General features: G+C 40.5%; 1 protein-coding gene across 2 annotated transcripts in view; it reads left to right on the plus strand.

The window, feature by feature from the left end:
* Meis1 (Meis homeobox 1) overlaps positions 1-27,822 on the plus strand; it is a 137,472-nt gene that overhangs the window by 52,396 nt on the left and 57,254 nt on the right. For both annotated transcript variants that reach the window (XM_027934448.2, XM_071601653.1), the window contains exon 8: positions 24,161-24,306. In XM_027934448.2, coding sequence (XP_027790249.1) covers positions 24,161-24,306 — 146 coding nt within the window. The remainder of the gene's footprint in view (positions 1-24,160; positions 24,307-27,822) is intronic.

The following is a 27,822-nucleotide window of genomic DNA, read 5'->3' on the forward strand; positions in this document are numbered from 1 at the left end:
TATTTGGCAAATTCAGCGTCTACAGTTTCACCGAAGAGTGTTTGACCTATTTATTTGTCACTGAGACCACTTCACAGTGAAGGGATTGTTAGTTCCTGCAAAACTGAGAAAAATCCAATGTGCATAGCGCATTTGCAGATGGAAACAGACTGTGTAGCCGGATTTGGAGGGTGGGTTGGATGGAAGCTTTGTGTTAACAACTGGTGAAAAGCTTGACCTTTGAGTGACCTAGGTCAAACAAACCCCCAGCTCAAGAGCTCTCCTTTGACATGGATACCTGTTTGGGGAAGGGGGCCAAGAGAGGGAATGGTGATAAAATTATGTTATAGACCTGCTAGCTTACTTTTTAAAAAGTTTTGGTTAACTTGATGATTTGGGGACATAGTGGTCATTTTAACGTGTTATAAAACACTGTAGATCTGTTTGTAACAGTCAATAGGAAAGCATCACAGGGAGATTTCTTTCTTTCTCTCTCTCTTTCTTTCTTCTTTCTTTCTGTCTTTCTTTCTTTCTGTCTTTCCTTCTGCTTTTCTTTCTGTCTTTACTTCAGTGATGTGGGCAATACATGCCCCCCTCCAACCTCCCCATGCAATATGATCTGGGTTGTGATTCACAGAGTTGAATGAATGGGTTGAGCTCCACTGATGGAAACATTTGATAATGTGTAAAATAAAAGCCCTGGCTAGGAGGAGATGGTGAGGCTTCCATTGTTTGTCCCCACACTTTGTTTTTATAGAGATTCTCACAGGAACAAATAAATTGGAGTAAATAAAAGCAAAATAGCCCTGCTAGTCCATATCGTGGCTTCACACATGCTCCCAAGTCAACTTTGGCAGGAAACTAGCAAAAAGGTCTGTTCCCTTCCATTTGCACTGCATCTTTATCTCTCTGGTTCATTGTTTGCCACTGAGTGCTTAAACCTCAACTTCCCAAGTAAAAGCTTCCTGTTGCTTGCTTTTAAATATAGTTTTGTTACAACAACAAGAAAAAAAAAATGGAGAAATGTATTAAGGAAGCCAACCGGTGCAAAAAAAAAAAAAGGAATAAAGCAGGTCTAGTCCAATGTGATGACAAAACTTCAGAGTTGAAAAGCACACAGTTGGCCAGGCAGGATGCAGTAATGGTCGCTTTTTAGGAATACAACCATAGGAGCCATCTTCGTGCCTTCTCCTCAGGTCAAAAGTGAAGCAGAACAATGAGCATGTTCAGTGTTTCTCACACTGGCTCTGGTGCTGCGTTTGGTTTTACTTAGTTTTAACTTTTTAGCATTGTTTGTGGCTGGAATTTTCTGCCCTTTCAAAATTGCAAGTTAGTGGAGAACTCATCCTTTTTATTAATTGTGCCCTTGCTTCAAGATCCTTTAATGTCAGAATATCTGAAAAATGGTGTCCATTTCTGTGGAAAATATGGTTCCTATTCCACCTTAATGGGTGGGGGTTACTCTGATACTTCCTGCAATTTGGGAGGAAAGTGCAGCAGTTTTCTCAGGCTTTGGATATAAACAATGTTGTTTATGCTGTTTCCACTCCCCTAGTCTCTCTGTTTGTGCAGGCCCTAAAACAAGTGGGTCTGTTTTGCATTTAAAAAATTAGTGTATGTTTTCAGAATCAATCTATCAAGTTAGGCCAAGAAATGCCTTAAGAATGCATGGTTGGGGGTTACCAAATTCTGGCTTTCAAAACTTACTTGACAGCTTTTGAAAACATTGACTCCATACTCACAAGGATACATGGGGCTTGGTGCACTCCTTTAGTTTCACGATAGAAGTAGTCCATTTGGATCTTCTGCCTGGCTCATTGAATGATAGATACACAGAAAGCTGCACCCAGAAAATGATGAGCACCACCCAGATGACCCTCTCCAAAGGGAATTTCTACTGTACTAGAATGTGTGCAGCATTGTGAAAGTACAGTTTATTATAGATATTTAATGATGAATCTGTTATAAATTGCTGGTGGTACAGTGAATTAAAATATAAAAGGAAAGTAGTTCATTAAAATGCAAAATGTATGAGCCTTCACTTGCTCTCCATGTGTGCACCTGTATGGGTGTGAGGCAGGAGGGCCAGCTGGACAGAGACAGAGTACACAGGTACTGGGAAGTCTTCAGGAGCACTCACTCAGTCCTGCTAGAACAGAAGAGACTGCCCATGTGCCAGACAGTCCTAAGCCTTTCAGTCTGTATGAACTGTCATTGCTCTTAAAGACATAACCTCACGTGTTCTGCAGGAGTCAGAAAATAGAACATGCCTGCAGGTTGCTTAGGCATCCGAGTCTGGGATGCAGACCTCCTTGGCAGGTTTGTAAAGTGGGACTCTGAGTAGATGCTGAGGTCTTAATCCTTGATCCAGCTTGGTTTGCTGTGTTCACCATAGCACACTCAATAACTCTTTCACTTGGTTGCCTTCTTGGTTGCATTTAAGAAACTGCCCCCTGGGCAACTAAGCTAAGAAAGCTGCTGCTCTCATCTGGCGGGTCCAGCAGGAGAAGAATGACAGGAGAATGCAGATGCTCTTTCCTTTATGCACATTCCCAGTTGAGCATTCTAAGTCCTGCTCAGCGGGTTCCTAGAGACTCCTAGAGCAGGGCCCATGAAATCTCCTTGGTTATTGGTGCAGATCGGGCTGTCCTAGTCTGATAGCCAAGTAGCCAAGTGTTCTGCACAGGTGCTGGTGAAAAGTGTAACTTCATGTTTGCCTCATTGCTTTAATGAGAGGGTTGTATCACCCATGTCCATGCAGACATCTGCCCCACCCCTCACCATTCTAAAGAGAAGCTGGGGCTGGGGTTGTGGCTCAGTGGTGGAGCGCTTGCCTAGCATGTGTGAGGCACTGGGTTCAATCCTCAACACCACATAAAAATAAATAAATAAAATAAAGGTCTATCAAAAGAGAGAGAGAGAGAGAGAGAGAGAGAGAGAGAGAGAGAGAAAGAAAGAGAGAAAGAGAAGCTGATACTGCACCCCAGTGGGCTTTAAACTTCCAGGGTGGATTTGAGGATCATGTTGATTGACAGAAGCTTGTGACACACAAACAAACACATATGCATAAAACCCATGATATTCAAACTTAAATTCCACAACCCTAATTTGCCTAAGAGATCACCTGCTATCCCTTACTACTCTGAGACATCTGTAATTTGCAGAAATGCTGGTATTTACATTTCCATAGTCCAATCCTGAAGGCATAAATTGGAGCTGAGACTGGGGCTCAAACCACTGCTCATCTCCCCTGGTACTCAACCCAATGATAGAGTTAACATTTGGATAAGAATTCATCTTATGATTCTGTCTGTTGTAATTTATTCTCCCTCAGTTTACCATGGGCCTTGCCATCTTCCTGTGATATTTGTATCTTGTTTTATAGTTATGGTTTTAGACCCTGAGTCACCTTAAGGACTGTGGGATTTAAGTCTTGCTAATAATTGTTATTAAAATTGAAGGTGTAAACTGTATCTTCAGGAATGATGTTCATTTTTTCCTACCGTCATATCAATAAAATAAGTCAAGAATTTATAATTACTCATCACATATCCTCTGTGGAGTGGTTAAATAGAACATCCGCTTGTTGCTATGTTAATTTCTATTCGTTGCAAATGAATAGGAGCAAAATATTTCCGACTGTTTGAATCTACCTTTTGCCACATATTATGACTTCCCTAACAGCAAACCACAGAGTCTGCTACCAAATGTCCTTTGGTATGCTCTCTAATAAATAAAGCAGCTAAAATACCAAGTATCTTCATTAAGCATGCAATGATCATTTTAACTGCATCAGCTCTGAGTGACCCATACATCACCTAATCAGACCCATTTAAAGAGAGAGTGAATATGAGTGGATCATCTGTCCATATTGCACTTAGTGGCAATGTCAGTAGAATTTAGTCAAAGAACAATTCTTTAGCTATATCATTATTTCATGGAAAACATTATCTTCAGCATGTACAGGTGGTAGTATGATGGTCTTTACAGAAACTTAGGTTTAACCAGATGAATGAAGATTATACTTCATTAGTTTATCATATGACCAGAGATATCATGATGTAAGAGCCTTTCCCCTCCTCTCAATCATTGTTCTATGTGTAATAGTAATGAGGACTTAGCAAACTCCAAGAGCACAAGGCCAACTTCCTTGTTAAAAATTTCTTATAATAAAATCTGTATATTTCATGTGTATGGGGAGAGAAGAATAAACTCAGGATAAGAAATATAATTTTTTCTGTAGATAAACAGAACTTATAAAGGTAAGGTATTTTTCTAGTGCCTCCCCTTCCCACAAACCACCTTACACAGTTTTAAACAAATCTAAATAGATTATGATTTCAGTCTGCTATTCATTCAACAAACACTGATGTACATATTAATACCATGCCCTGAGGATATTCAGTAGTGAACAAGATCATTTGCTGTGCTTAAGGAGCTTAGAATCTGGTAGGAATGCCTATGAATAAACAGGCCATGAAATACAGTAAAAAAAATAAGTTATAATAGATAGCTTCCTTCTTGCACGTGGAAAATGCACCTACCCTTGTATTGGAGGATCCTGGGAGTTCTCCCAAGGGAAGGGACATTTTTAATAGCATGTCACAACTTCTCAAATATCATCTCACTAGTTCTCACAATGTTCTTCGAATTAGCTAGTTCCTTGTCACCACCACCTCTTCTGTTGCCCAGGGAAGGGAGGCTCAGCAGAATTGAGTCACTTCATGAAGGTGGGTCACCCAGCAGGTGATCTGGGACTTCAGCCCCATATCTGACCCAGAGTGCATATGTTTGGGGGAAGCAGAGGAACTTGAAAAGATGAGAAACAGGAACTGATGTTGTAAAATCTTGGACCACCTAGAAAGTTGCCTCGGTGCCCTATCAGCTGTCAAAAGACCTGGAAACATCACTGCATATTCAGACACCCTAAGCACAGCTCCAGAATAACCACTTTACATATTTTTTTTAAATAAGGAAAACAAGCTGGTGTAGAATAGAGTCGATTACCATGATTGCTTAAGCTAGCTTTCAAAATTTTAGTTTTCTTTCATAGCTTGAGACTTTTTTTGTCTTCTCTCATGCAGATCATCTTAACACATCTTCATTTTCAAAAGTTCCTGATTTTTCTTAACTTGATCATACTTGCATCTTTTGCCTAGAAAAAAGATACACATCTGGCTTTGGGCCTGCAGAGACCCCACTCAACTTTTCCATGCTTTAGCTCAAATCAGATTTGCAGGGGAGGAAACTTGTTGCTCAAATATTACAGAGATGCCTGACGTAGGGAAAGTTACTTCTGAGGTGTTTCTGGAAGAAAGGATTCAGAAAAGATGGCTATGTTTTCTACACCCCTTTTTGGTATCCAATATGGAAATCATCGTCTCCCAGACCACCAGGGTTCCAATGGATGCGATTTGGGGCTGTTCCCCAGTCTTGCACACCAGATGAGAAGGAAGCAGGAAATGCTGAGGCTTAGGAGACTTGCTACACCCCAGCCACACAGAGCCACTGGGCAGCAAGAGGATCCTGGGATAGAGTAGAAACACCCCCGTTAGAAGAAGAATGCGGCTTTGGAGCACTTAACCTGGATATAGAAGTTGGCTTCTGTGCAGGCAGTTGGGTGGTCCAAGATAGAGTGTCCAAAGGGTGTAGCAAGTTCAGGCCTGGCATTTGGGCATACTCCGTCTGCTAGGTGGGGCCAGCAACAGGAATTCTAGGCCACAGGCCAACTCAGAAGTCAGGCAGGCCTGGCATAGGCATTCTGAAGTCTGGGAGGGAGACATCTCCTCCAGCGGGGATGGGATCAATGTTTAGTCCTGAGAAAGAATGCCTGAGGGAGGGGAAGGGACAGGGCTTCCCAGCCAGCTTATGGTTGGGGTCACAATTGCACTGAGGAGGGAAGCAAGGGAAGAATCCATTGGTTTCTAAGACTTTCTTCTTCCCCAGGTGGATTTCAGGGTAGTGTGCCTCTGGCGTCATTGCCGAGAGCCCTATGCCAAGCCTCCCGTCTCCCGGGGTGTTAGATGTGATTTCTGCATAGCAGATGAGGGACACCACCGCCCCTCAGCATGGGGGCAGTGTGTGCATGTCCTTGCTCTAGGCTGATGTCCCACGGGGCAGCCTTGTTTGTGTTTATATATTCCCCCTGCCCTGGGAGGGGAGAGTTTCCTCTCTTTGACACATAAATGGTGAGAGGAAAAACTCTCCTGTGAGCTTCAGGTCGTCCTCTTTTTCCCCTTCTTTGGTAGAAGCCTGGGGGTGCCTGGTCAAGGCGAATTTCCCAATTTCAGAGTGCACAGCGGCCTCAGGAGAAGACAGGTGCCTCCCGGCTTTTCTATTAGCAGAATTTCAGATTCCTGACATGGAAGAGACTCTTGAAAACATTTGTGTGATGCTGGAAAATGTCTGCTTTGTCCTCCTTTGTGTCCCAGGAGAGGACCTTTTTGTCATTTCATAGGCAGGCCTGCCTAAGCCCCCTGGGGCTGCCAGGGGAGGCACCCTAGCTGGGACAGGATTCCCAGACAGGACTTTTTTTTTTTTTAATGTTTTGAAGGCACATTCAGAAAACTTCCTTGGATGGGTATTCTTGATTTTACAAAGGATTGGAACTGATGTCTCTCCATTCTTTTGAACTTTCTTCTCTATCCATAAATGTTTAGTACTGGTTTTCTTTGTTTCTGAGTGAGTTGTTTTTTGTTTGTTTGTTTGTTTTCACGTTTAACCTTTTACCATTCCCTTGACCCAGGTGTGCACGCTCCCCATCCTGAGACGTATGCTCTGTATAGTTTCCTTCTTTGGAAGGGTGTGCTGGCTTGGACAGCAGACAGCAGTGAGATAGGGCCCTCAGCACCCTTGAAAGGCTTCTTGGAGGCTAAGGAAATGCACCTTGGTTGATATTATCTAATCTGATGAGACTGAAAGGAGAGGGTAGCTCTAGAGTGATTAGGAGGTTAGCCTAAGGTCAGACCTGAATTTGAGTCCACAAAGACCTCTATTTCCTTATCTTGCAACAAGAGTTTTGCAAGGATTAAATGAGATAATTCAGAAAAGTACTTAGCAGGGTGTATTATCTCTGTGCAGTCTACAATCATCAATTAGTAAATATGGGTTATTTCTCTTAGGTTTTAGTCTTTGAGAAATCAGTGCCAAATAAGATTTCTTTCTTTCTTTTTTCTTTTCTTTTTTTTTTTTTTTTGTGGTACTGGAAGGTTGAACCCAGGGGTGCTTTACTACTTAGCTACACCCTTTGTCTTTTTTAATTTGCAACAGTGTCTCTCTAAGTTTGCTATCCTCCTGCCTCAGCCTCCTCGGATGTTGGAATTACAGGCATGTGCCACTGCACCTGGCAAGAAAGAAGTTTTTTAAATATAGAAGAAATTGACTTTTTTCCTTTTCTTTTCCTTTCTTTTTCTATCATGATAGCAAATTTAACTTTAATTTCTAAAGCTCTTATGAGGATTATTTGACCTAAGTTCAATGTCAAGTATAATTTCAAATATCTAGTAAGTGCTCAATAAATGTTAGCTTTTAGTATTTCTATTTTTCTCACTATCTAAACAAGACATGGAAAATTTGGCTTATTTTTTCTATAGTGCATGTCTCTTTTCCTGGATTTCAAAGATATTTTCTGAAATGATAGAACTTTTTTTTCATGTTAGTAAAACAAAAACACTTGCCATTAATGCCTGCTGCAGAAATATTATGGAGAGTCCAGAGGGCAAGTTATTATGAATTAACCCTTTTTTTGTGTGGGGAAATAAGAACCTGCATAGTAGTCCCCTTTATCTGTGGTTCTGCTTTCTACAATTTCAGTTACCCGAGGTCATCTATGGTCCACAAATATTAAGTGGAAAGTTCCAGAAAGAAATAATACATTGTTTTTCATCATTTTAAAGTAAATTTTATTACAATATGTTGTCATAATTTTTCTGTTTTATGATTAGTCATTGTTGTTGATCTTTCACTTGCCTAATATATAAATTAAACTTTATCATAAGAATGCACATGCAGGAAGAGGCATTGCATATGTAGTGTCTGGCACTGTTCTTAGTTTCTAGCATCCAGTAGAGATCTTGGAAGGTGTCCCCTGAGGGTACAAGGAGACAATTATACTAGTAAAAGTTGCTTTACTGTGTCCCCATCCACCAGTAGGCAGCCAGCTCTGTGCAATGGGATGATCCAGGTAACACTGCCATTTTACTCTGAAGTACACTTACAGAGCTCTAGCTCACTCCAGGGTTTTAAGACAAGGAAAGAGAAACAAAAGGAAGGGAAGGAAGAGGAGAGAAGTGTGCAGTGATGGATAGGAAATTGGGTGTGGGTATTTTAGGATTGTCGGATCCCTAGGAATGGGAATGGGATGGCAGGAGTAGCAATACTTGTCTTAAAGCTCTGGGTGAGGGCTTCAGATTGTCTCCCTGCTCAAAGAAAGCTCCCATTAGCCCAAAAAACACAAGTACTCACTTTCACTGAGCCAAGTCGCTGCTGCCAGGTGAAGTGTCAAACATCTCTTAAGCAGCTTGTTTTATTTAACATGCCCAACAACTCTTAGGTGTCGGTGTCAGTACTCTGACTGTGTTCACTCTTTCCAGAGGGACAGAAGAGAGACCTAGAGAGGTTGAACAACTCTCCCAGGGTCTCACAGCTATTAAGTGGTACTGATGGGATTTACATAAACCCAGACAATCTGAGTCCAGGGACTACGCTATCCTCTTACAATACCTCCAAGGTGGAGACAAGAAGTGAGCAATCTTACAAGGTAAAGAGATACTGGGGAGCAAGGCCTGTAGCCCTAACAGAAAGAGTCATGATTCAACCTGGCTTTTTTCTGATGTGCCATTTAGTCTGAGAAACATCACTGATGCCACCTATTTAAAATATGAGGCCCAAGTAGCCTTGTGTCCATTCTTGTCCAGCAAGTGCATGTATACAGTCTTCACTGCATTGAGTAGCCAGAGACCACCCCTGTTTTCCTCTTCAGCGAGGCAGACATGTGCTCCCAACACACCCAGCTTTATTTGCTTGGAGAAGAAGCTTCTCCAGAATCTTGCGGAGAGTCACAGTGAGCTCCTAGACTGGCAGCATAGCATGCACAGACCCCGGAGCATGTAAGAAATGCAGAATCCCAGGCTCTTTGCTGCTAAATCTGAACCTGCAGTTTAACAAAATCCCAGGTGCTTCTTGTGCACATGAAAGTGAATAGCGCTGCTCTAGAAGGTTAGCCTTATCTTTACTCTGCCCACCAAACTGCAAAGTATGCTTATTGAAAGGCAAGCACTTGTCCCTAATTAATCGAGTGGCTGGTGTGAGTGGCACTACAAATCCACAAAAGAACTGGAATCTCCTTAATCAAAGGAAAGCGCATTAGGTGCAATAATAGATGCATGCCAGTGATTCTCCAACCTCTGCTTGGATTTTTAGGTGGCTTTGTAATCAGAGGGTAGCGAAGCTTTATTATTATTATTTTTTTCATTCCAACTTCATTCTTTCATTTCAATTTCATTTCTTACCTATTTTACTTCTAACTGTACTTAATATATCTTTATTCTCCCAAACACTCAGTAATTCACATTTCAAAGCCTCACCTCACTTTACTTCGTTTGCAAAGAAATCTCCGTGGACAGAATAGCATTTCTTTCTCCTCCCTTGACACTTGGCGTTTCCTGTCCTCCAAATTCTGCCTTTCTTCACATCATTTTCCTTGCTGAGTCCTGTTCTCTCACAGTGTGTTCCCCCTTCAAATATCCAGTGGCCCTATCTGCAACTCTGTCTTCCCTTATACTTCCTTACCACTGAGAACAGAATAAAAGGGCATCAGTGAGGGAGGAAGAGGAGAGTGTCCCCATGAGTGTCTTGAGAGAAGGTTCCCAGGAAGCCAAGGAGAGTCAGAAGGTGGACGGGTTGCATTACATTTAACCAATGCCTCACGGTCATTGCTATGAAGGCTGTAGGCCCTCTAGCCACACAGAGCAGCAAAGACAGGGTACTCATGTGGAAAGAGTTTCTATAGAGTACAGACACAGCATGCTGGTTTATCTGGTGTCCTTCAAGAATGATGTGGTCCAGATGAGCAGAGTCCTACTTTTAAAAATATTACAATTTTAAGGGTATTTTGATGAAAATATTTCCAGGCTGTACATATTCTCTATTATATCTGATTATAATAAATATTTTAAATGTAATTCGAAGTCAGTAGACATGTGAGTTATGTGTTAGATATTTTCACATATGTGCTATGTGTTATATATTTTAAAGAGGTCTGCACAGCCTCTTAAGCATTTATGGGGTTGTTTTTCACTATGTTAAAGGTCCCTAGTATGTAATGCCTCTTAGGTTCTAATTTTTTTATTTTTATTTTTTGCTTCTGTATCATGTTATTATTATTATCATTTTTTTTTTTTTACAAAGCTCTCAGTGTACAGACCACAAGGCCAGAAATCAGATGAGCAAACATTTGAGAACTGCAAACGAAATAAATGTAACTCTCTTTGATTGAGCATCTTTGGTCATTGATCTATAGAAAGTGTATGGGTTTTACCAGAAAAATATCTATGGTTCTATCTGCTGGTTTTCAACGTGGTGGTACAAAAATCTCTAATACTGCGATCTTTCTTAGCCTACTCCCTGAAATACTCATTGAATTGGTCTCCAGTGCCATGTAGGCACCAGGATTTATAAAAGGTACAACATGTCAGGCGCAGTGGCCCACGTCTGCAATCCCAGCAGCTCAGGAGGTGAAGGCAGGAGGATCACGAGTTCAAAGCCAGCCTCCGCAAAAGCGAGGTGCTGAGCAACTCAGTGAGACCCTGTCTCTAAATAAAATACAAAATAGGCCTGGGGATGTGGCTCAGTGGTCAAATGGCCCTGAGTTCAATCACCAGTACCCCAAGAAAAAGAAAAAGAAAAAAAAAAGCTACAACATGATTCTACATGTTGCTAAAGTTGAGAACCATTATTGCTAATCTGGATTTCAGAAACTTTTTTAAAAATCCCATTTTTCAAGCATTCTCCTGGTAATTGAGTTGTTGAAAAAGTGAACTCTTAGATAAATAAGCACTATCCTATCTGTGTAAAAGTGTATGTATGTATACACATGCATGCCTAATAACAAACACACAAAGTACTATAGAAGTTTTAAAATAAGCAAACTTTTTTGAGGCATCATGAAAATATGTGTATGTGGGGTGTGTGTGTGTGTGTGTGTGTGTGTGTGTTTGCCTGTCTATACGGTCCCAAGTGTGACATCTGTTTTCTTTTTTCCTAAAAAAATCTATTTTCATGATTATATAGAACTTTGTGCTCATTCATTAATATATGACTTATTGATATTTGGGGAGATTATTTTTTAAGTAATGGACTCACATTACTAAAAGACTTGACGAAACAGACTAGGTGCTGGTTCTCAAAAGGCTTTCTGAGCTGTTGATTCAAAATAAAACTTAATGACTTCGACACTGTCTTACCTTTGCATTTCCAAGTGTATTTTCTTTATTTTCTTAGAAACAAAGTTGGGGGATTTCCATTTTGTTTTACTGTTAGTGCAATATGTAGATTTCAGTAATATTTTGCAGCATACTCACATCCTGAAGTTTCTAAGACTCTATTAAGAAGTTATGCTGTTTTTGCAGGGATTTTCCATGGTGTTTAGTTGTTAAAAAAAAAAAATGCTGAATGGATGAAAAAAAGAGTAAGATCTCTCTCTCTCTCTCTCTCTCTCTCTCTCTCTCTCTCACTCTCTCACTCTCCTCTCCTCCCCACCCCCATTCATCACTGCTGTTTGTCCTCTGTGTGTAGGCAACTAATTTACTATTGTTCCCCTGAGGGGAATTCAAGTCAAAAAGTCATATTCAATTATTAGAAAAAGGTATTTCTATCTTAAAAAATGAAATACAAGCAGGTGTGGTGGTACACGCCTATAAACCCAGCTACTCAGGAGGCTGAGGCAGGAGGATGGCAAGTTCAAGGCTAGCCTGGGCAACTTAGCAAGAACCTTTCTCAAAAACAGAATGAAAAGGCTGGGGTGGGGTGGGGGCAATGGTGTAGTTCAGTGATAGAGCATTCCTGGGTTCAATTTTTGGTAGCAGCCCACCCCACCAAAAATGTTCATCTGATTTTTTTAGTAAATGTCATATCTGTCCAAAGTACCCTATTTGTATGAACACTTATATAGATAAATCTTAAGCAGACTATAAATGTGAATACTGACCCACTCTAATGCACAATGCTTACATTTTATAAATTTAGGGAGTCCCCTGTCTTCATTTAATTTCCTCAAGTGCACATTAAGATTTTGAAAAAAAAAATTCTGTTCCATAAAGATTTAGTAAATATTTTCATTCTGGGTCTCAGTTATTATGTTGAATGCTTTCCAAATTTTTCACCCAGTTACGTTTTATACATTATTTGTGTTGACAGTGAAGAATCCTGAAGTGATAGAAGCTTAATCGAATGCACTATTTATAGTGAGGAAGTTATTCCAAATTTATTTCAACAGGCTGGCAATCTCTGACATAAACACCCAAATTATGAATGACCTACATATATACACAAATATTCAACCTAGATCTCTGGCTTGTATTCTCGCTGTGTTACATCCATGGAATCATTAACTGTCATGACAATTTCTGTAAAAACCTTGGAGTGTTTAGAGACACCTGGCCTCCCAAATCTAGGCAGGAGTAAAGTGGGGGGATGGTAAACTGGGGTGCGTGATGGGGACAAGGGATGGGATGTAATGATCAGTTTGAAAAGACACTGGGCTCTTTTGTGAGAGTGGCATCTGTTAATTAAAAAATAAAATAAAACCAAACCAAACTTTCTTCCCCAACACAAGCTGTATGTTGCTTATTTACTTTGCCTAAAATTCTGCCATTTAAAGACTCAGATTCATTTGCATTCACACGTCTGTTTTTTAAAAATGCCCCATGCTTCTGGGAAGTTGAAAAGAACATCAGTTATTCCTTCCTCATCTAAATTGGTCTTTTGGATGGCTTTCCACTGAAAGTTGGGCTTAGGTCAACAATCCTAAAAGGATGGGCATTTTTTTTGTGTTGTTGGGAAGTGATGGGGGTTAATTCAGAGCAGGAGAAGAATAGGCCCAGGTGGGAGGGCAAGAGCCTCCTCTAGGTAAGTGTTGTATACCTGGAAACTCCAGGAAGGGGGTGCTGTAGAGAGAGACAGAAAAGGAACGCTGCAAGCAATTACACATGTTCTCATATTTTCCTAAGCTGCTTCTCTCTCTCTCTCTCTCTCCTCCTCCCACCCCAATTCATCACTCTATTTGTCCTCTGTATGTAGGCAGTTCTATGCATTCTGTGCACCGGAATATGAGAAGAAACTCAACTTCCTCCTTATTCCTGTTCTTTTTGACTCCTTACACTCAGGGCTCAGATGTCATCTGGAACTTCGTTTACTTACTGAATTACTTTGCCTTTGCCAGGCTGGCCTTTGGACCTAACATCATTCATAGCTTGCCTCTTCTATGTGAAAATGTGTTCTAAATGTCCTGGATACCTATTTACCAGTTGACGTCAGGATGTAACGCATGTCTAGCCAGGCACGGTGATGCAAGTCTGCAATCCCACCAGCTCAAGAGGCTGAGGCAGGAGGATCTCCTGTTTGCCACAAGCTTCAGCAACTTAGTGAGACTCTGTCTCAACATAAAAATTAGAAAGGACTGGGGATGTAGTTCAGTGGTAAAGGGACCCTGGGTTCCATAAATAAATAGAAATGATTCACTAAATAGCAATAATATTTCTACAAGAAAATTTCTATCCAAAACAAAACAAACAAACAACCAAACAAAACAGTCGTGTGTTAACATGTGTCTTAATTGGAGACAACCTGAATGGACTCAGTGAGTTTCTATTGTCCCTCATTCTTCAATCTTAGTTTAAAAATGGGGGATGTGTTAGTGAGCTTTCCATTGCTGTGACAAAAATACTTGACAAGGACAATTAAGAGGTAAAAATGACCTATTTGGGCTTATGATTTTAGATGTTTGAGTCCATGGTCAGCCAGCTCCCAGGGAGAACAGCAGGTTGGCATGGCATGGCAGAGGGAAGCTGCTCACGGCAGCCAGGAAGCAAAAGTGTGAGAGGACGGGGCTGGGACCGTGGCTCAGTGGTAGAGTACTTGCCTAGGACGTGTAAGGCCCTGGGTTCGATTCTCAGCACCACATAAAAATAAGTACAATAAAGACCCATTGAAGAAACAATAAGAGAGGTAAATAGGGAGCCTACACCCTGGGAACAAATCTTTACTCCTCACACTTCAGATAGAGCCCTAATATCCAGAGTATACAAAGAACTCAAAAAATTAGACAATAAGAGAACAAACAACCCAATCAATAAATGGGCCAAGGACCTGAACAGACACTTCTCAGAGGAGGACATACAGTCAATCAACAAGTACATGAAAAAATGCTCACCATCTCTAGCTGTCAGAGAAATGCAAATCAAAACCACCCTAAGATACCATCTCACTCCAGTAAGATTGGCAGCCATTAGGAAGTCAAACAACAACAAGTGCTGGCGAGGATGTGGGGAAAAGGGTACACTTGTACATTGCTGGTGGGACTGCAGATTGGTGCAGCCAATTTGGAAAGCAGTATGGAGATTTCTTGGAAAGCTGGGAATGGAGCCACCATTTGACCCAGCTATTCCCCTTCTTGGTCTATTCCCTAAAGACCTAAAAAGAGCATGCTACAGGGACACTGCTACATCGATGTTCATAGCAGCACAATTCACAATAGCAAGGCTGTGGAACCAACCTAGATGCCCTTCAATAGACGAATGGATAAAAAAAATGTGGCATTTATACACAATGGAGTATTACTCTGCATTAAAAAATGACAAAATCATAGAATTTGCAGGGAAATGGATGGCATTAGAGCAGATTATGCTAAATGAAGCTAGCCAATCCCTAAAAAACAAATGCCAAATGTCTTCTTTGATATAAGGAGAGTAACTAAGATCAGAGTAGGGACGATGAGCAGGAGAAGAAGATTAACATTTAACAGGGATGAGAGGGGGGAGGGAAAGGGAGAGAGAAGGGAAATTGCATGGAAATGGAAGGAGACCCTCAGGGTTATACAGTGGAGGGGGTAGAGAGAGAGGAGGGGAGGGGAGGGGAGAGGTGGGGAGGGGGGATGGTGGAGGATGGGAAAGGCAGCAGAGCACAACAGACACTAGTATGGCAATATGTAAATCAATGGATGTGTAACTGATGTGATTCTGCAATCTGTGTATGGGGTGAAGGTGGGAGTTCATAACCCACTTGAATCAAAGTGTGGAATATGATATGTCAAGAAATTTGTAATGTTTTGAACAACCAACAATAAAAAATTAAAAAAAAAAAAAAAGACCCATTGACAACTAAAAGAAAAAAAAAAAGAGGAAGGGGCCAGGGTCATATGTAGATGCCGGCCATGCTCCCCAGTGACCTACTTCCTCCAGCCATGCCCCACCTACCCCCAGTTACCTCTCACTCCATCCATATATTAACCCACCAGCTGGATGATCCTGATGACGTCAGAGCCCTCATGATCCAGTCGTCTGACTTCTGACAGCTGCTGCATTGCCTAACACTTAACTTTTGGGGGGACATTCCAGATCTAAACTGTAACAGAGGATGTTAGGTTGAACTAGAAAGAGACACGGAGGAGTGAGGCTTTATTTGATCTAATTTAGGTACTGTTAGGGCGAGCATGGGAGAGGACACCCATAGCTCCACAGAAATACGCTGATAGGTCCAGACTCTCAGCGCCGTAGGGACAGACACCCACAAGGCCCTGTGTGTTCTCGCCTCTCCTGTCTCCCCTGCCCCATCTTGTTCCACTTTCCCGGGTTCCAGTGCTGTGGTTGTTGTGCCACACAAGTCCTTGGTGCCGTCTGTTCCAGGTGTCTGGAGCACTCTCCTCTGCCCTCTGTCTTAGACTGCCCATCACATCTAGTGGACTTTCTCCCCTCTGCTTCAGATTTCTGCTCTTGACCACACCTGCCTCAGGTGATTCCCTTTATTTCACACATTTGCTCATTTCTATTTCTTTTGGATTAAGTGCTTCATTTTGCAGTTGTACATTAATTAATGCAATTATTTTGTTTAACGTTTGTGCCGTCTAACGGGAATACTTGATGGAAACAGACTCTTTCTGATGCTCTTCACCATTTGTGTCTCTAAGTGTTTTCAGAGTGTTTGGGACATAGTAAGAGTTCACTGCATTATTGTTAAATGGATGAATAAAAATGAGTGACTGTAAATGTACAAGATGGTTCTGTGTATGGGGCTCATGTTTATTTATTTATTTATTTATTTGGTACCAGGGAATGAACTCAGGGGCACTCGGCCACTGAGCCACATCCCCAGCCCTATTTTGTATTTTATTTAGAGACAGAGTCTCCCTGAGTTGCTTAGTGCCTCACTTTTGCTGAGGCTGGCTTTGAACTTGAGATCCTCCTGCCTCCACCTCCCAAGCCACTGGAATTACAGGCATGCGCCACCATGCCCAGTGGGCCTTATTTTTAAATGCCACATTTTTCTCTTTAGAGAAGGTGAATAGTACACTGGCAGAAAGAAGAACTTTCTACAGACTCTGATTCTCCAATTCTTAGGTTTCTGTATGTCAGAAGTCCACTGAAGGCTGTGAGCTCATTCTACTGTGGTTAAGTATTATCAATTTCTTGTCCCCATTTGACAAACCCAAATTTAACCAGAAAGGGAGAGCTTCATGGCAAACCTCCATGGGGCACATGGAGCTATTTGTTATTATAAGTGCCACAAGATGGCATTCCTAATCTCCTCCCACACTAGTCTTAGGTCCATCTTTTCCATCAATGCTGTTGGTCTGTCTCTACCACAGGACATGTGTTGAGCTCCTTCTAGAACTTAGCCCTTTTACAGCAGGTGTCCACAGCTAACTCCTTATTTTTTTTTCCCCCAAAAGAATCACCTCAAATTTTTCAGGAAAGCTGTGGGTAACAAAATAAAGTAACATAAGAATGCGCTCTCCTTTTCTGTTTTTCTCTAATCAATGGGAAATCACTTTGAACAAAGAAAATCAAGGAAAACGTCTGCACCTAAGGATGAGAAGATATTAAAAATTATTTTTAAAAAATGCACAGGAAAAGATAGAAAAGGGAGGCCAACGAGTTAACAGAATCCTAATGAAACTTTCAAGTCAATCATTGGATTTAGATAATTACATTTTTGTATATTAGCCTCAGATTTGGAAGTACATGAAATGTACTGTGTTTCTCTTGAGAGTGTGTAACAAGACTTAAGGAATTGAAGTGTATTTTCATATATCTGACTAGCTCCTTCTTCATGTCACCTAGGATCCTATGACATTTCATTTGTATCACAGTATCAGATACTGAAGTCCTCAGATAACCTGTTGCTGGAAAATTGCTGAGGCAGATGTGCAAAAATGCTATGGGAAAAACCAAGGAAGTCCAGAGTTCTGAGGGTTTTTATATTTATCACCAGATGTTTACAGTGTGGGTCTGGAGTTTGAGCTCAGGCCCAAATTATCTGCTTTAGGTAATTGAGGTTCTTTGCTGTGGTAAAACTGGGAGATGTGTCAAGGGGGAAAAATAAGTAATTCATTGGGAAACATGCAGAAGGAAACAGCCTTTGCTTTATTTTGTAAAGCTGAGCTCGAAAGAAAATGCACAAACAGCAAAATATTTTAGGTAAATCATTTTAAGTGACAATTACAGGAAGTAGTGGTATATTTTTTAAAAGACTATTGTAAATGTTATAAATAATTCTGATACTTTAATTGTCAGTACTTTCTTTGTCCAAGATAGGCTTCAGTTTCCAAGGAAACATCCTAGCTCTGATGAATGCATTTCTTTTATGTTTTCTGATAGTTGTTTCTCGAATTTCATTGGTGAACCTTTTTCAAGAGTCTGATTTATACACGTCTCAAAAAGAAATGTAACAGGTGGAAACTGAAATTACGGCTTTTCTCCTCCACACAGAAAAAAAAAAATACAGTCATGCATTTATTCTTTCATTTAACAAGCAACGCACAAGTTGTAACCTTTACACCAGGGTAACACTGGGGTTAGGGAACAGAGAGGTATATGACTTGGTCCCTGCTTTCAGATCCTATGATCAAGTCAAGAGGATATATCCAGAAGTCAATATTGTCTTAGTCAAGTACAATGCACAGAGGATAGAGAAATTTCAGGAGAAGAAAAATCACTCTGGAGTGTGTGTGTGTGTGTGTGTGTGTGTGTGTGTGTGTGGTGGGGGGTGTCACTAAATCAGCCAGAGTCCAGCTAATGTATCTTACAGGATATGGCAGTTGAGCAGAGCATTAAAGGTCACCAAGAAGTCTACCATGTTGTTGGGGAAGGAAGAGAAGGTTGCCCTGGGGTGAGGGACTAGCACAAGAAAATGCCAGGAGATTTGAAAAACTCTGCATGGGGTGATGAGAACATGGGGTAGGCTCAGGATCAGGTGAGAGGGGAATACCTAGACATATAGGGACTTGGCAACAGCTAGGCTACAAACACACCCGAGAGAGAGAGAGAGATCCTGAAAGGCCCTCCATGCCAGGCTGCAAAGTGTGACCTTTATCCTGAAGGCTAAGGGGAGCCACAGAAGGATTTTAAGAGCCAGGGTGATATGAGCAGATATGTGCTTTGGAAAAATGATTCTGGCAGCCATAATACATTCTAAATGAAGACAAAAACCTCTCCTTAAAATCTCTGAAGTATTCTAGCTGGTTCCTGAGGAAGGGCTGTCTGTAAATCTTACCACTTATCCTCTTAACATAACATAGAAACATTATCCCACCTGACTTCTGACTAACTAGACACCACCAGGAGCTGGAGAAGTGGGTTTGGGGAAATTTTTACATTTTTCCAAACCAATCCTGCATAGGCCTCTACAAAGGAAACCCAGCCTTTTCATATTGAGGAGAAATTTGTGCCAGCAGCCACTAGAAAAGCAGGAACATTCTACACACTACTTTAGGGGCAAGTGCCATATTTTCTCATTGTAGATATGCTATGGGAGAAAAGAGAAAAAGGCTCCCTACTATAGTGCTTTCTTTTTGTCAGCAATCACAATATGGGACAACATTCCTGTTTGCCTGAAAATTAGCCACCTGACAACCTGAGCTATGCATTCACAAGCGTGCTTTTGAACCGACCGCTTAGACACAAGCGTGCTTTTGAACCGACCGCTTAGACCTCTTTCAATGTAAAGCAGAAGGTACTCAGTGTTGAAGGCTACAGTTATGGATGTTGTAAGAAACACTCCATTCCGAAACACAGCAAGAGGGGGGAAAGTCAAGGTCAAAGACAAGATAGAACCCAAAATTATGAGGCTTCCATACAAAGATGTCATAGAAAAGAGTCTTGAATCCATGGTGGCTTCCAGTTGGCTTCTAGCAAAACAAGAGGGTCCACAACCTTACATATTCATTTGCCCTGATGGTTGAAAGTTCATATCCCTAATGAGGAGCCTTGTCTCTCCAACAGAGGGCCCTGTGACAGACTCTCCACTTTATTTTTACCTGATGGCCCAATGACACCAAGCGTTCTGATCAGTTGTGATGTAAATCTTGGGCACTTTTTGGGGTTTTGTTCTTGCCTCACTCCCAGTAAGTTTTGGGGACTGGCAGCCCTGGGGCGGGGGAATTAGTAGGGATAGAAAAATGGGAGCAGAGCTTTGACCTGCCAGAGAGGAGCCCCTGCTGACACGGTCAGTCTGACCCATTGAATGGCCTGAATACGATAAATGCCGCTTTATCCCTCCTTGAAAGGCAGGAGATAGCACAGTCTAAATGCCCGGGCATGCTTAAATAGGCTACTCGGGATGTTTGAGTTGAGCGTGTTTGAAATCTGAGCTCTCTGACAGCCTGGGAGCTGCCACAGGTCACCTGCCTTGCTCCGTAGGGACAGGCCCAGGTCTCACAAGAAATTGTCCGTAGACGAATTGTAGTACAAATTCCTTTCTTTGTTGGTTGGCCTCTTTCACTAGACCATGGCCTATAAAATTTTGTAAAAACAATTCTTAAATATTATTTGAAAGGGCAAATGGCCCACGCTGAAAGGTTTGACAGTTTGACATATAGTGCATGGTTTTGATAGCTCGGAAACTGCACAGTGTGGCCAAGATTCTCCCCCTGCCTGTTAGAAGCCTGGTGTTTTTTAAATAGTGTCTTGTTGCTGTGCAGAGTTCCTTGGCTCCTCGCAATCTGACAGGCAATGAGTGTGCTTCAGTGATCTTAAATCCTTTTAGACTAATTTGTGACCGAGCAGAAAAATAGCTAGCACCTTGGAATCCAGCGTCCGAAAAGCATAGAACCAGGTACTGCCAATTAAAGAGCCTTTTGGATAATCATATCAAAGCAGATCACTCCAGCCTTCTGATAACACCAGAGCCAGTGCCTAGAGAGAGAAGAGCCCAGAGTTTCACTTCAGTGAGGGGAAAGAAAGGGATTTGAGTGGCCTGGTCTCATCAGAGCCCAGGAAGTCGCAGGGAGTGGATTTCTGCACTAGAATGTTACCTCTGTGCAGTCAGTGTGTGCTCAGCGCCCCACGGCTGCCTCTGCATAGCCAAAGGCCATTTCCAGGAGCCTCTGGCCCCGCAGTCACTGGCCTGCTAGTTAATTGCCACACGGACTTCATGACACATGGGCAGATAATATGACATTTTCGGTTTCTGTCACTAGCAAACGCCACAACGTCGCTTGCACTAGTTGCTAAGAAGCTGTCAGAAACCATTAGCAGTTGGCTAAAGTCGCCCTATGGCATTTCCTCATAGCATCAGCAAAACGAGCATAAATCACCCACTGGAGCCTACTGCTATCCTAATGAGGCTGTAAGCTTGTTTATGGACTAGCATCATTTTTATGATTATTTCCACCTTTTCAGTTTGCCTTCATTTGGCGGCAAGAGAAGTCAGCTCCAGGAATGAAGTCACTGCTGACATTTTACAAATGTGGTTCAGAGCTGCTGCCTGCTGCCGTGTGGTCGGCCGGCGGTTCTCCAAGTTTGTTTAGTGATCTTAAAAATAAAAAAAAAGGAAATAAATCCTCTGGAGACCGCATAGAGGTGACTGTATCAAATTGCAGAGTGAATGGAAATGCTAAAGGTACAATTGACCATTGAGACTCTCCTCTGAGGTCGAGACGTTCCGAGATCAATTTTCAATTTTCGAAAGTGGAAGAGGTTAAACAATTTATTAAAATCTATGAAAGTGTTTGCTTTTAGAATAGTCTGTTTTATTATGCTCTTCTCCTTCCCCATCGTCTCCGTTTCCCTGACTGTGTCGGAAAGGAGCAGGGTTTATTGTTCTAGGCTTTTCTGAACATGCACCAGTATTTACACTGGATTGAAAGCATTTGCTTCCAATGAAAATCTTGTCTTAGATTACAACCCAGCAGTGTAATTTCCCTCCCAGATGGGAGTAAAGTAGCTGTATTTGCCTAAAAACAGTAGGAAGAACAAACTATGCATTAAGCCAAGGCTGTTTTTGGCTTGAGCTAATGATGTAATAGAAACCTTTTATTCGGGAGAGGTCACTGCCAGGGACTGAAGGGGGTGATCTGGCTCCTGCTTGAAAGGTTTCTCCATTGTATCTACATAAGTCTTCACTTAAAAAATTCTGTTCCTAATGCTTCTGCTTTCATACAGCAGAAATAAACAGGAAAGGTTCTGGTGAGTGTTACACATGGAATGCAGAAAACCTTCCTCCCCTAATGGAGTATATAATTCAGGTGCCCTCAAGGCACGCTTTCAGGAATTCTTTTGCCCGAGGTAATGGGAAGCTAAGGCTGCTTTAAGGCCTTGATTATCTATTGATGCACAAAGCTGGAAAAAAGTCATCTCCACTGGATTATAGTAGATATTTCCATAAATTATCAATGAATTCTCTTCTAGGCAGGCGCTAGGCATTGCTTGCTAAATTAATCTGAAGGGGTTTGAGATGGATAAAAAGGCTATTTTTTTTTAAAGGTGGAAAACAATCATGAGAGGTGGGGAAAAACAGTATTGTTAGGTTAGAAGCTTTTCATTTTTAATCAATGATCAAGTCATATATTTCTTTTCCTTGGTTACCTTTTGCATATTGAAAGTGGATTAGCCCATTGAAAATTTAAATGCTGAGGGTTGTTTTCCTTTCTCATGTTTCTTTAATGAATTGTTATTTTATATGGTGAATTGCTTCTCTGTATAAAAAGCCTCTTTAAATACTGGACTTTCAAAGAATTTATTAGGCAAACCCAAGGGGACTTGTCATAAAACACTTGGTTATGCAAATAAAGACTTGGGTAGGCTGGAAGGGAGCATTGATTTAGGGATGAGGTTGTCTGGTCCAGAATGGACCCCAGCAGCTCTACATCCAGCCACATGACCTTGAGCCAGTCACCAAACACAGGACTTTCTTCTCTGATGAAGTGATGGCTTTGGGTTGGGGGGTCCTCATGATCTCTTCCAGTAAGGGTCCAGACTGTGATTCTGTGGACCTTTAACAACATAGATCACTTAAAATACGGTGAAATTATGGATTGTAAACCAATAAAAGTTTAAATTCAGAAGCTGTGCAAAAGTTTGGCATTTGTGGCATATGCTACAATAATAGTAGAAATGTTGACATTAGTTCCTCACCCAACAAAGTTTTCCAACTTCAGCTCAGCTCAAGTCAAGGCAATTGAAAACACATAAAATAAAATAAAAATGTGGGTCACTTTTCTTTTTTTTCTCAAGGGCGGGGGTTGGGTTTCCTGAGGGAGCTATTACAAATAATTGAGTTTTAACATAACTACTGTAGGTTAGACTGGCATAACTGAAAATGAAATAGAGAATTCTTTTTGGATGTAGGACCTCAAGAAAAGAAATGGGAAATAGAGAAGTTCATGAAGCCATGTAAATGAATCTGAAGCTAGTTCTTATGTCTAGTCACGGGGAAATCTGTCTTACCACAGTTAGCAGGTTCTTTGGACTCTACAGATTGCCCTCCAATAACTTTTTTAACTAGAGGAATGTGCTCTGGGGTCTATTTGTTATCTCATTTCTAAGCCTGGCTCCTGTAGCTCTTCTTTTCTGGACCCAGATCAACCAGTCCATTTCTAAAAGGCAGAGGCATCCATGGAGACCAGGGCCCTAGGTGGCTCACTGGAGGGGGGTGTTTGACAGAAGCTTTGATACTTATTAATGTAGTGGGTCGAGTCCATTATTGTTTTCCCTTTTGACTTTGGTACCAAGACAAAAAAAAAATAGCTACTTCCATTTGGATCTTGTGACTCATTTTCGACACTGATTATATGGATGGAAATTTTATATTTTTTCTTGTTAAATGTGGCATTATAAAAGGAGTACTACTTTTTTTTAATTTTGTTGCATCACAGAGCCAAAATATATTCTATAAGAAACAGTTTAAATGTTATTAAAAAAAATGGAAAAATAGGATCCAATATAGAAGACTAGATTACCAAGTGACTTCAGGATGCAAAAAAATTTAAATCTAGAAGACATTTTAGAAACTGCCTGGATTACTAATGTAATGTAATTCCAACTTAACTATTCATTTAGCATAACTTTATTTGATTTAAATAGTAGTTGTTTTCTAATTTAAAAACCATTTCAGGGGGTTTTTCCCTTATAAAACCGGATGCTCTTCCCTAAGAAAAATTCTATTCTATTTGAAGCATTCCTATGTCAAAGTTCTTATATGATGGATTACCTACATTTCCCTGTCCTAGTTTAACCAGTCTTAAGATTGGTGGAAATAGTTGATATCTTAAATGCATCTTCTCACAAGTTGATGTCGATGACTGTATGTGGAATTTGAATACCCAGGCAGCAACAGTTCATGACTACCGCCATATTTAACTCCCTAGTAGAGTTAGACAGTCTCAATGAGTCTCAGCTATGCAGATTGGAATGATTACCATGGCAACAAAGCCACTAAAGAGATTGGCTATTTCCCTCCATTCCCTTTGACCTTTAGCACTGTTCTTTGGAAGAAGTTCTTTAGACCTGATTACTTTTGAGCCTAGGCCTTGTTCTTTCTCTTTTGTCTCGAAAAAAAAAAAAGAAAAGTACCAAAGAAACTATTAATCATTTAAATTGCTCTTTTGGTTTTGTTTATATCCAAAGGCATTCTATTTGAATAAAGCATGTCAAGGTAGCATCAGTCAAAATTTGATTCACTATGTTTGCAGGTGATGGCTTGGACAACAGTGTAGCTTCCCCCAGCACAGGTGACGATGATGACCCTGATAAGGACAAAAAGCGTCACAAAAAGCGTGGCATCTTTCCCAAAGTAGCCACAAATATCATGAGGGCGTGGCTGTTCCAGCATCTAACAGTAAGTGGATTCTAAATGACATATGTAAACTAAATATGGACAATGAACCAGTTTTGATAGAAAAATAAATGATCCCTCTGGACTTGAAATATTTCTTAAATCACTGTGTTCGCACAGTTTTTGCAAAGTGTTAGCACTTTTTTCCTAGTTACGTACCCCACATGAGGAGTTTTCTTTGAAGTTCGCTATTGCAATTTTGTTAACCTTTGTAAGTTATAAGGTTTAGGAGTTCATGTGCACTTGTGATTTTAAGTGTGTGTGTTAATGATGTTGCTTTTCTAAAGTGTGACCCTGAAGTATTTAAAAGAAAGTTAGTCAAACCCTAGAGAGAATGACTTAATATCTTCAGTGAATAGCTTTAGTGGACCTTTACAGTGAACAGTCCACAAAAATTTAAATCATGTTGCAATGGCAAGATGATCGCATAATTTGATGTTAAGTGGCTTGAGAGCACCAGCTTCCATTACAAAACACTCATGTGAGTCAGAGTTCCCAGTGAAAGTTGTCCCTGCATTTAGAACTGTAAAGGAAAACAGCAATATACAGTCAGCTCTTCCTGTGTAGTCCCTTGTGACTTTTCAAGTAGAGTAACAGTTTATATTGTCTGTGTGAGTATTGCTGTTTTCACTGCAGGAATTCTCCTGGAGATGTGAGAAACTGGAAATTTGGGGCTTTATACCACCAGGGGATTTATTTTGTTTGGGTATTGTTCTGAATGAATTTCATGTTCAAAATATTTATAATCATAATATTTTGGTGGATATTTTTGTAAGTGCATACGGATTTGATGACATCTGAGGAGGGAGACAAAAACGAAAATTTATGGATAAAATAACATTTTAAAAATCAGCAAAATTGTTGACCAGGGGATTTTCAATATAAGGGACAAGTGATGGATTTAGACAGGCTGTAGCCCAGCTGCATAGATGAATGAATGTTAAAAACTCAACTTTTTTATTCATGTCAGGAGCAAATCCTTTATGTTACTATTTTTAGCCTACTTTGCTTTTCTTAAAGTCATTTCCCATCCCACCCATGACCCCTTAGATATTGAGGTTCATTCTGCATTGTTACAAACATGTCCAGAACCTGTTGACCTCATTCCCTTGCCTGCTTTCTAAGCCATGCTCCTCAGTGAGTTGTCTTGGGACAGGGAGGGAAACCTAGGGGAACACTGAAGGCCACTTTGGTTCTGCTTCTCTGGATAGAAGTTGAGCCTCCAATAATTCTCAAGGTATAAATTAATCCTTATGTTCCAGCATTGGTGAATCAAATGAAAACCGAGAGCAGTAGAAATAAAATAATAATAATAATAATAATAATAATAATAATAATAATAATTCTTTCTTTCTCTTCTTCCCACCATGATTCCCGATAGTATCTTGACTATGCTGAGCATTTTTGAATGAACTTGAGGGCTTGGTGAATGCTGGAAGTTAGTCTAGGATTCAGATTGTTTTACCTGTTATAATTTTGGTATCATATTAAGTTCACCTAAAATCTGACTTAGGTACCATTACTCATCTGCCGCTTGTTGCATGTAGGAAGAAGGTATTCTCAGATCTGCCTCATGCAAGTTTCCTATTGAGGTTTATCAATCACTGTTGAACTTGGGGGAAGGAGGACTAGGGTGTCCAGGTCATGCCATGAAAAATAATAGTATGACATTTAGAGGAAAAGTGGCAATAGGTCAAAGGTACACATGCCAGGATGCTATTTCCTCACTAGCTAACCTGCTCTTGAGTGAGGGGATCGAATCAGGATGAGCCTGAAGTCACAACCAGACTATTTCTATTTCTTAACCGAACAGGAAAAATGAATGGATTTCTTCAGCCCCATCTCAATCAGCAGGGGAGCTTTGGCTTTACTTGAAACTGAGATGCCCCTGAATAAAATATAATCAAATATTAGTTCAGACAGAATCAGGAGAAGAGAGAGAGAGAGAGAGAGAGAGAGAGAGAGAGAGAGAGAGAGAGAGAGAGAGAGAGAGAAGCAAGTTTTTTATTCATCTGCCAGATTTTCCATTTTTCTAGGCTGTACCCTTGCGAAAAACCTTGCAGAGAGCTATATTATCTTTTTAAAAAAACAAAAATCCTTTCTAACATTGTGATTATACCTGGATTGCAATGCTTATGTGGACTATGCATTACTGGGGCAATCGTAAGAGAAATTATTCATGAGCTGCCTGATTTCTTAAGGCCTGGCTAATTGCCTACGGTTTTAGAGTCTTTGCTGGCCTGTGTCACTGCCCTGGAAGAGGAAGTCCATGCCTCCATGTCTCTCTGGCTTTCTATGAGTGTTCATAGAAGTTGCCTTGTGGAGTCCATTGGATATTTGAACCCTCCTTGCCCACGTCAATGCCATCTGCTCAGACAGAAATATTGATAACAGTCTGAAAGAGCTAATTGCTCTCAGAACATTGTCTAAAAAAAACAAGGTAGAGATATAAAATATTCACACCATTCCTTCCCCCAAAGAGAAAAATTCCCTCCCTCCTCTTAATTGCAAGAGCAAATAAATTCCCATTTACAAAGAACACCCTCCCTTTTGTTTTGTTATTCTCCTTAAATGAATGCCTGATCTTCATTGATACATTTTTCATCAAGAGCTCCTTCCAAAACATTCTATGGAATAAAAAATACTATAGATATCAAAGAGGTTTTTCTTGTCATTGTTGTTGATTGTCCAGATATGAGTACTGACATCTCATTCTAATCCATTAGTAACTTTATTTCAAGTTCTGAGAGACTTTCAGGGATACATGATTCATTAGGAAGACTGAACACATTTTAAATAATCACATCATTGCTATGTGATTTTTGCAGTTTATCTAGAAAATCCTTTCTGAAATTTTGCTGGATAATAAAAGAACAATTGAAACTATGGCTAATTAAAACAATAGCGATAACCATTGATTGACAAATTGTAAATGAATCTTTTTTTTTTTAAATGCCAAAAGGCATACTCTAAAGCCTCACATACCTTATTGAAAGCAAATTGCTATTTTTTTTCTTTTTGAAATAAATGGATCAATCTTTTCATTGAGTTTATTCAGTTAAAAAAAATCTGCCCATGAAAGGGCTTTCAAGCATTTGTGTGTTAGAAGAGTAGAATAGGCCCTGAATAAAAACCTTTCTGGATTTGCACCCCAGCTGCATGAGAAGAAAAATGTGCTGGTCTGTAGTTATCCACAGGTAGATTTAATCAGTAGCACATTTTACTACTCCAAAGAGAGAACTGAAAGCTCATTCTTGGACTCGCAGTCTCTAGAAAGCTAAACTGCACATACTTGTGTATAATGAAAACAATAAAAGAAAAGGAAACAAGTTTTAAACTTTGGTGATTATGGAGTAAAAGGAAATTTCAGTGCAGTATAGTCCCAGCTTCGACTTAGTTGAACATTTGCCAGTGTTGATAAGTAGAGAAGTTCTCTTAAAAGAAAAGATTCCCTGGAATTGAAAAGAATGACTGGCATGATTTAGATAATAAGAGAGAATTCAAAGAAAATAAAAGCAT

The sequence above is a fragment of the Marmota flaviventris genome, chromosome 14, assembly GCF_047511675.1.
Source record: "Marmota flaviventris isolate mMarFla1 chromosome 14, mMarFla1.hap1, whole genome shotgun sequence".
Lineage (NCBI taxonomy): Eukaryota > Metazoa > Chordata > Mammalia > Rodentia > Sciuridae > Marmota > Marmota flaviventris.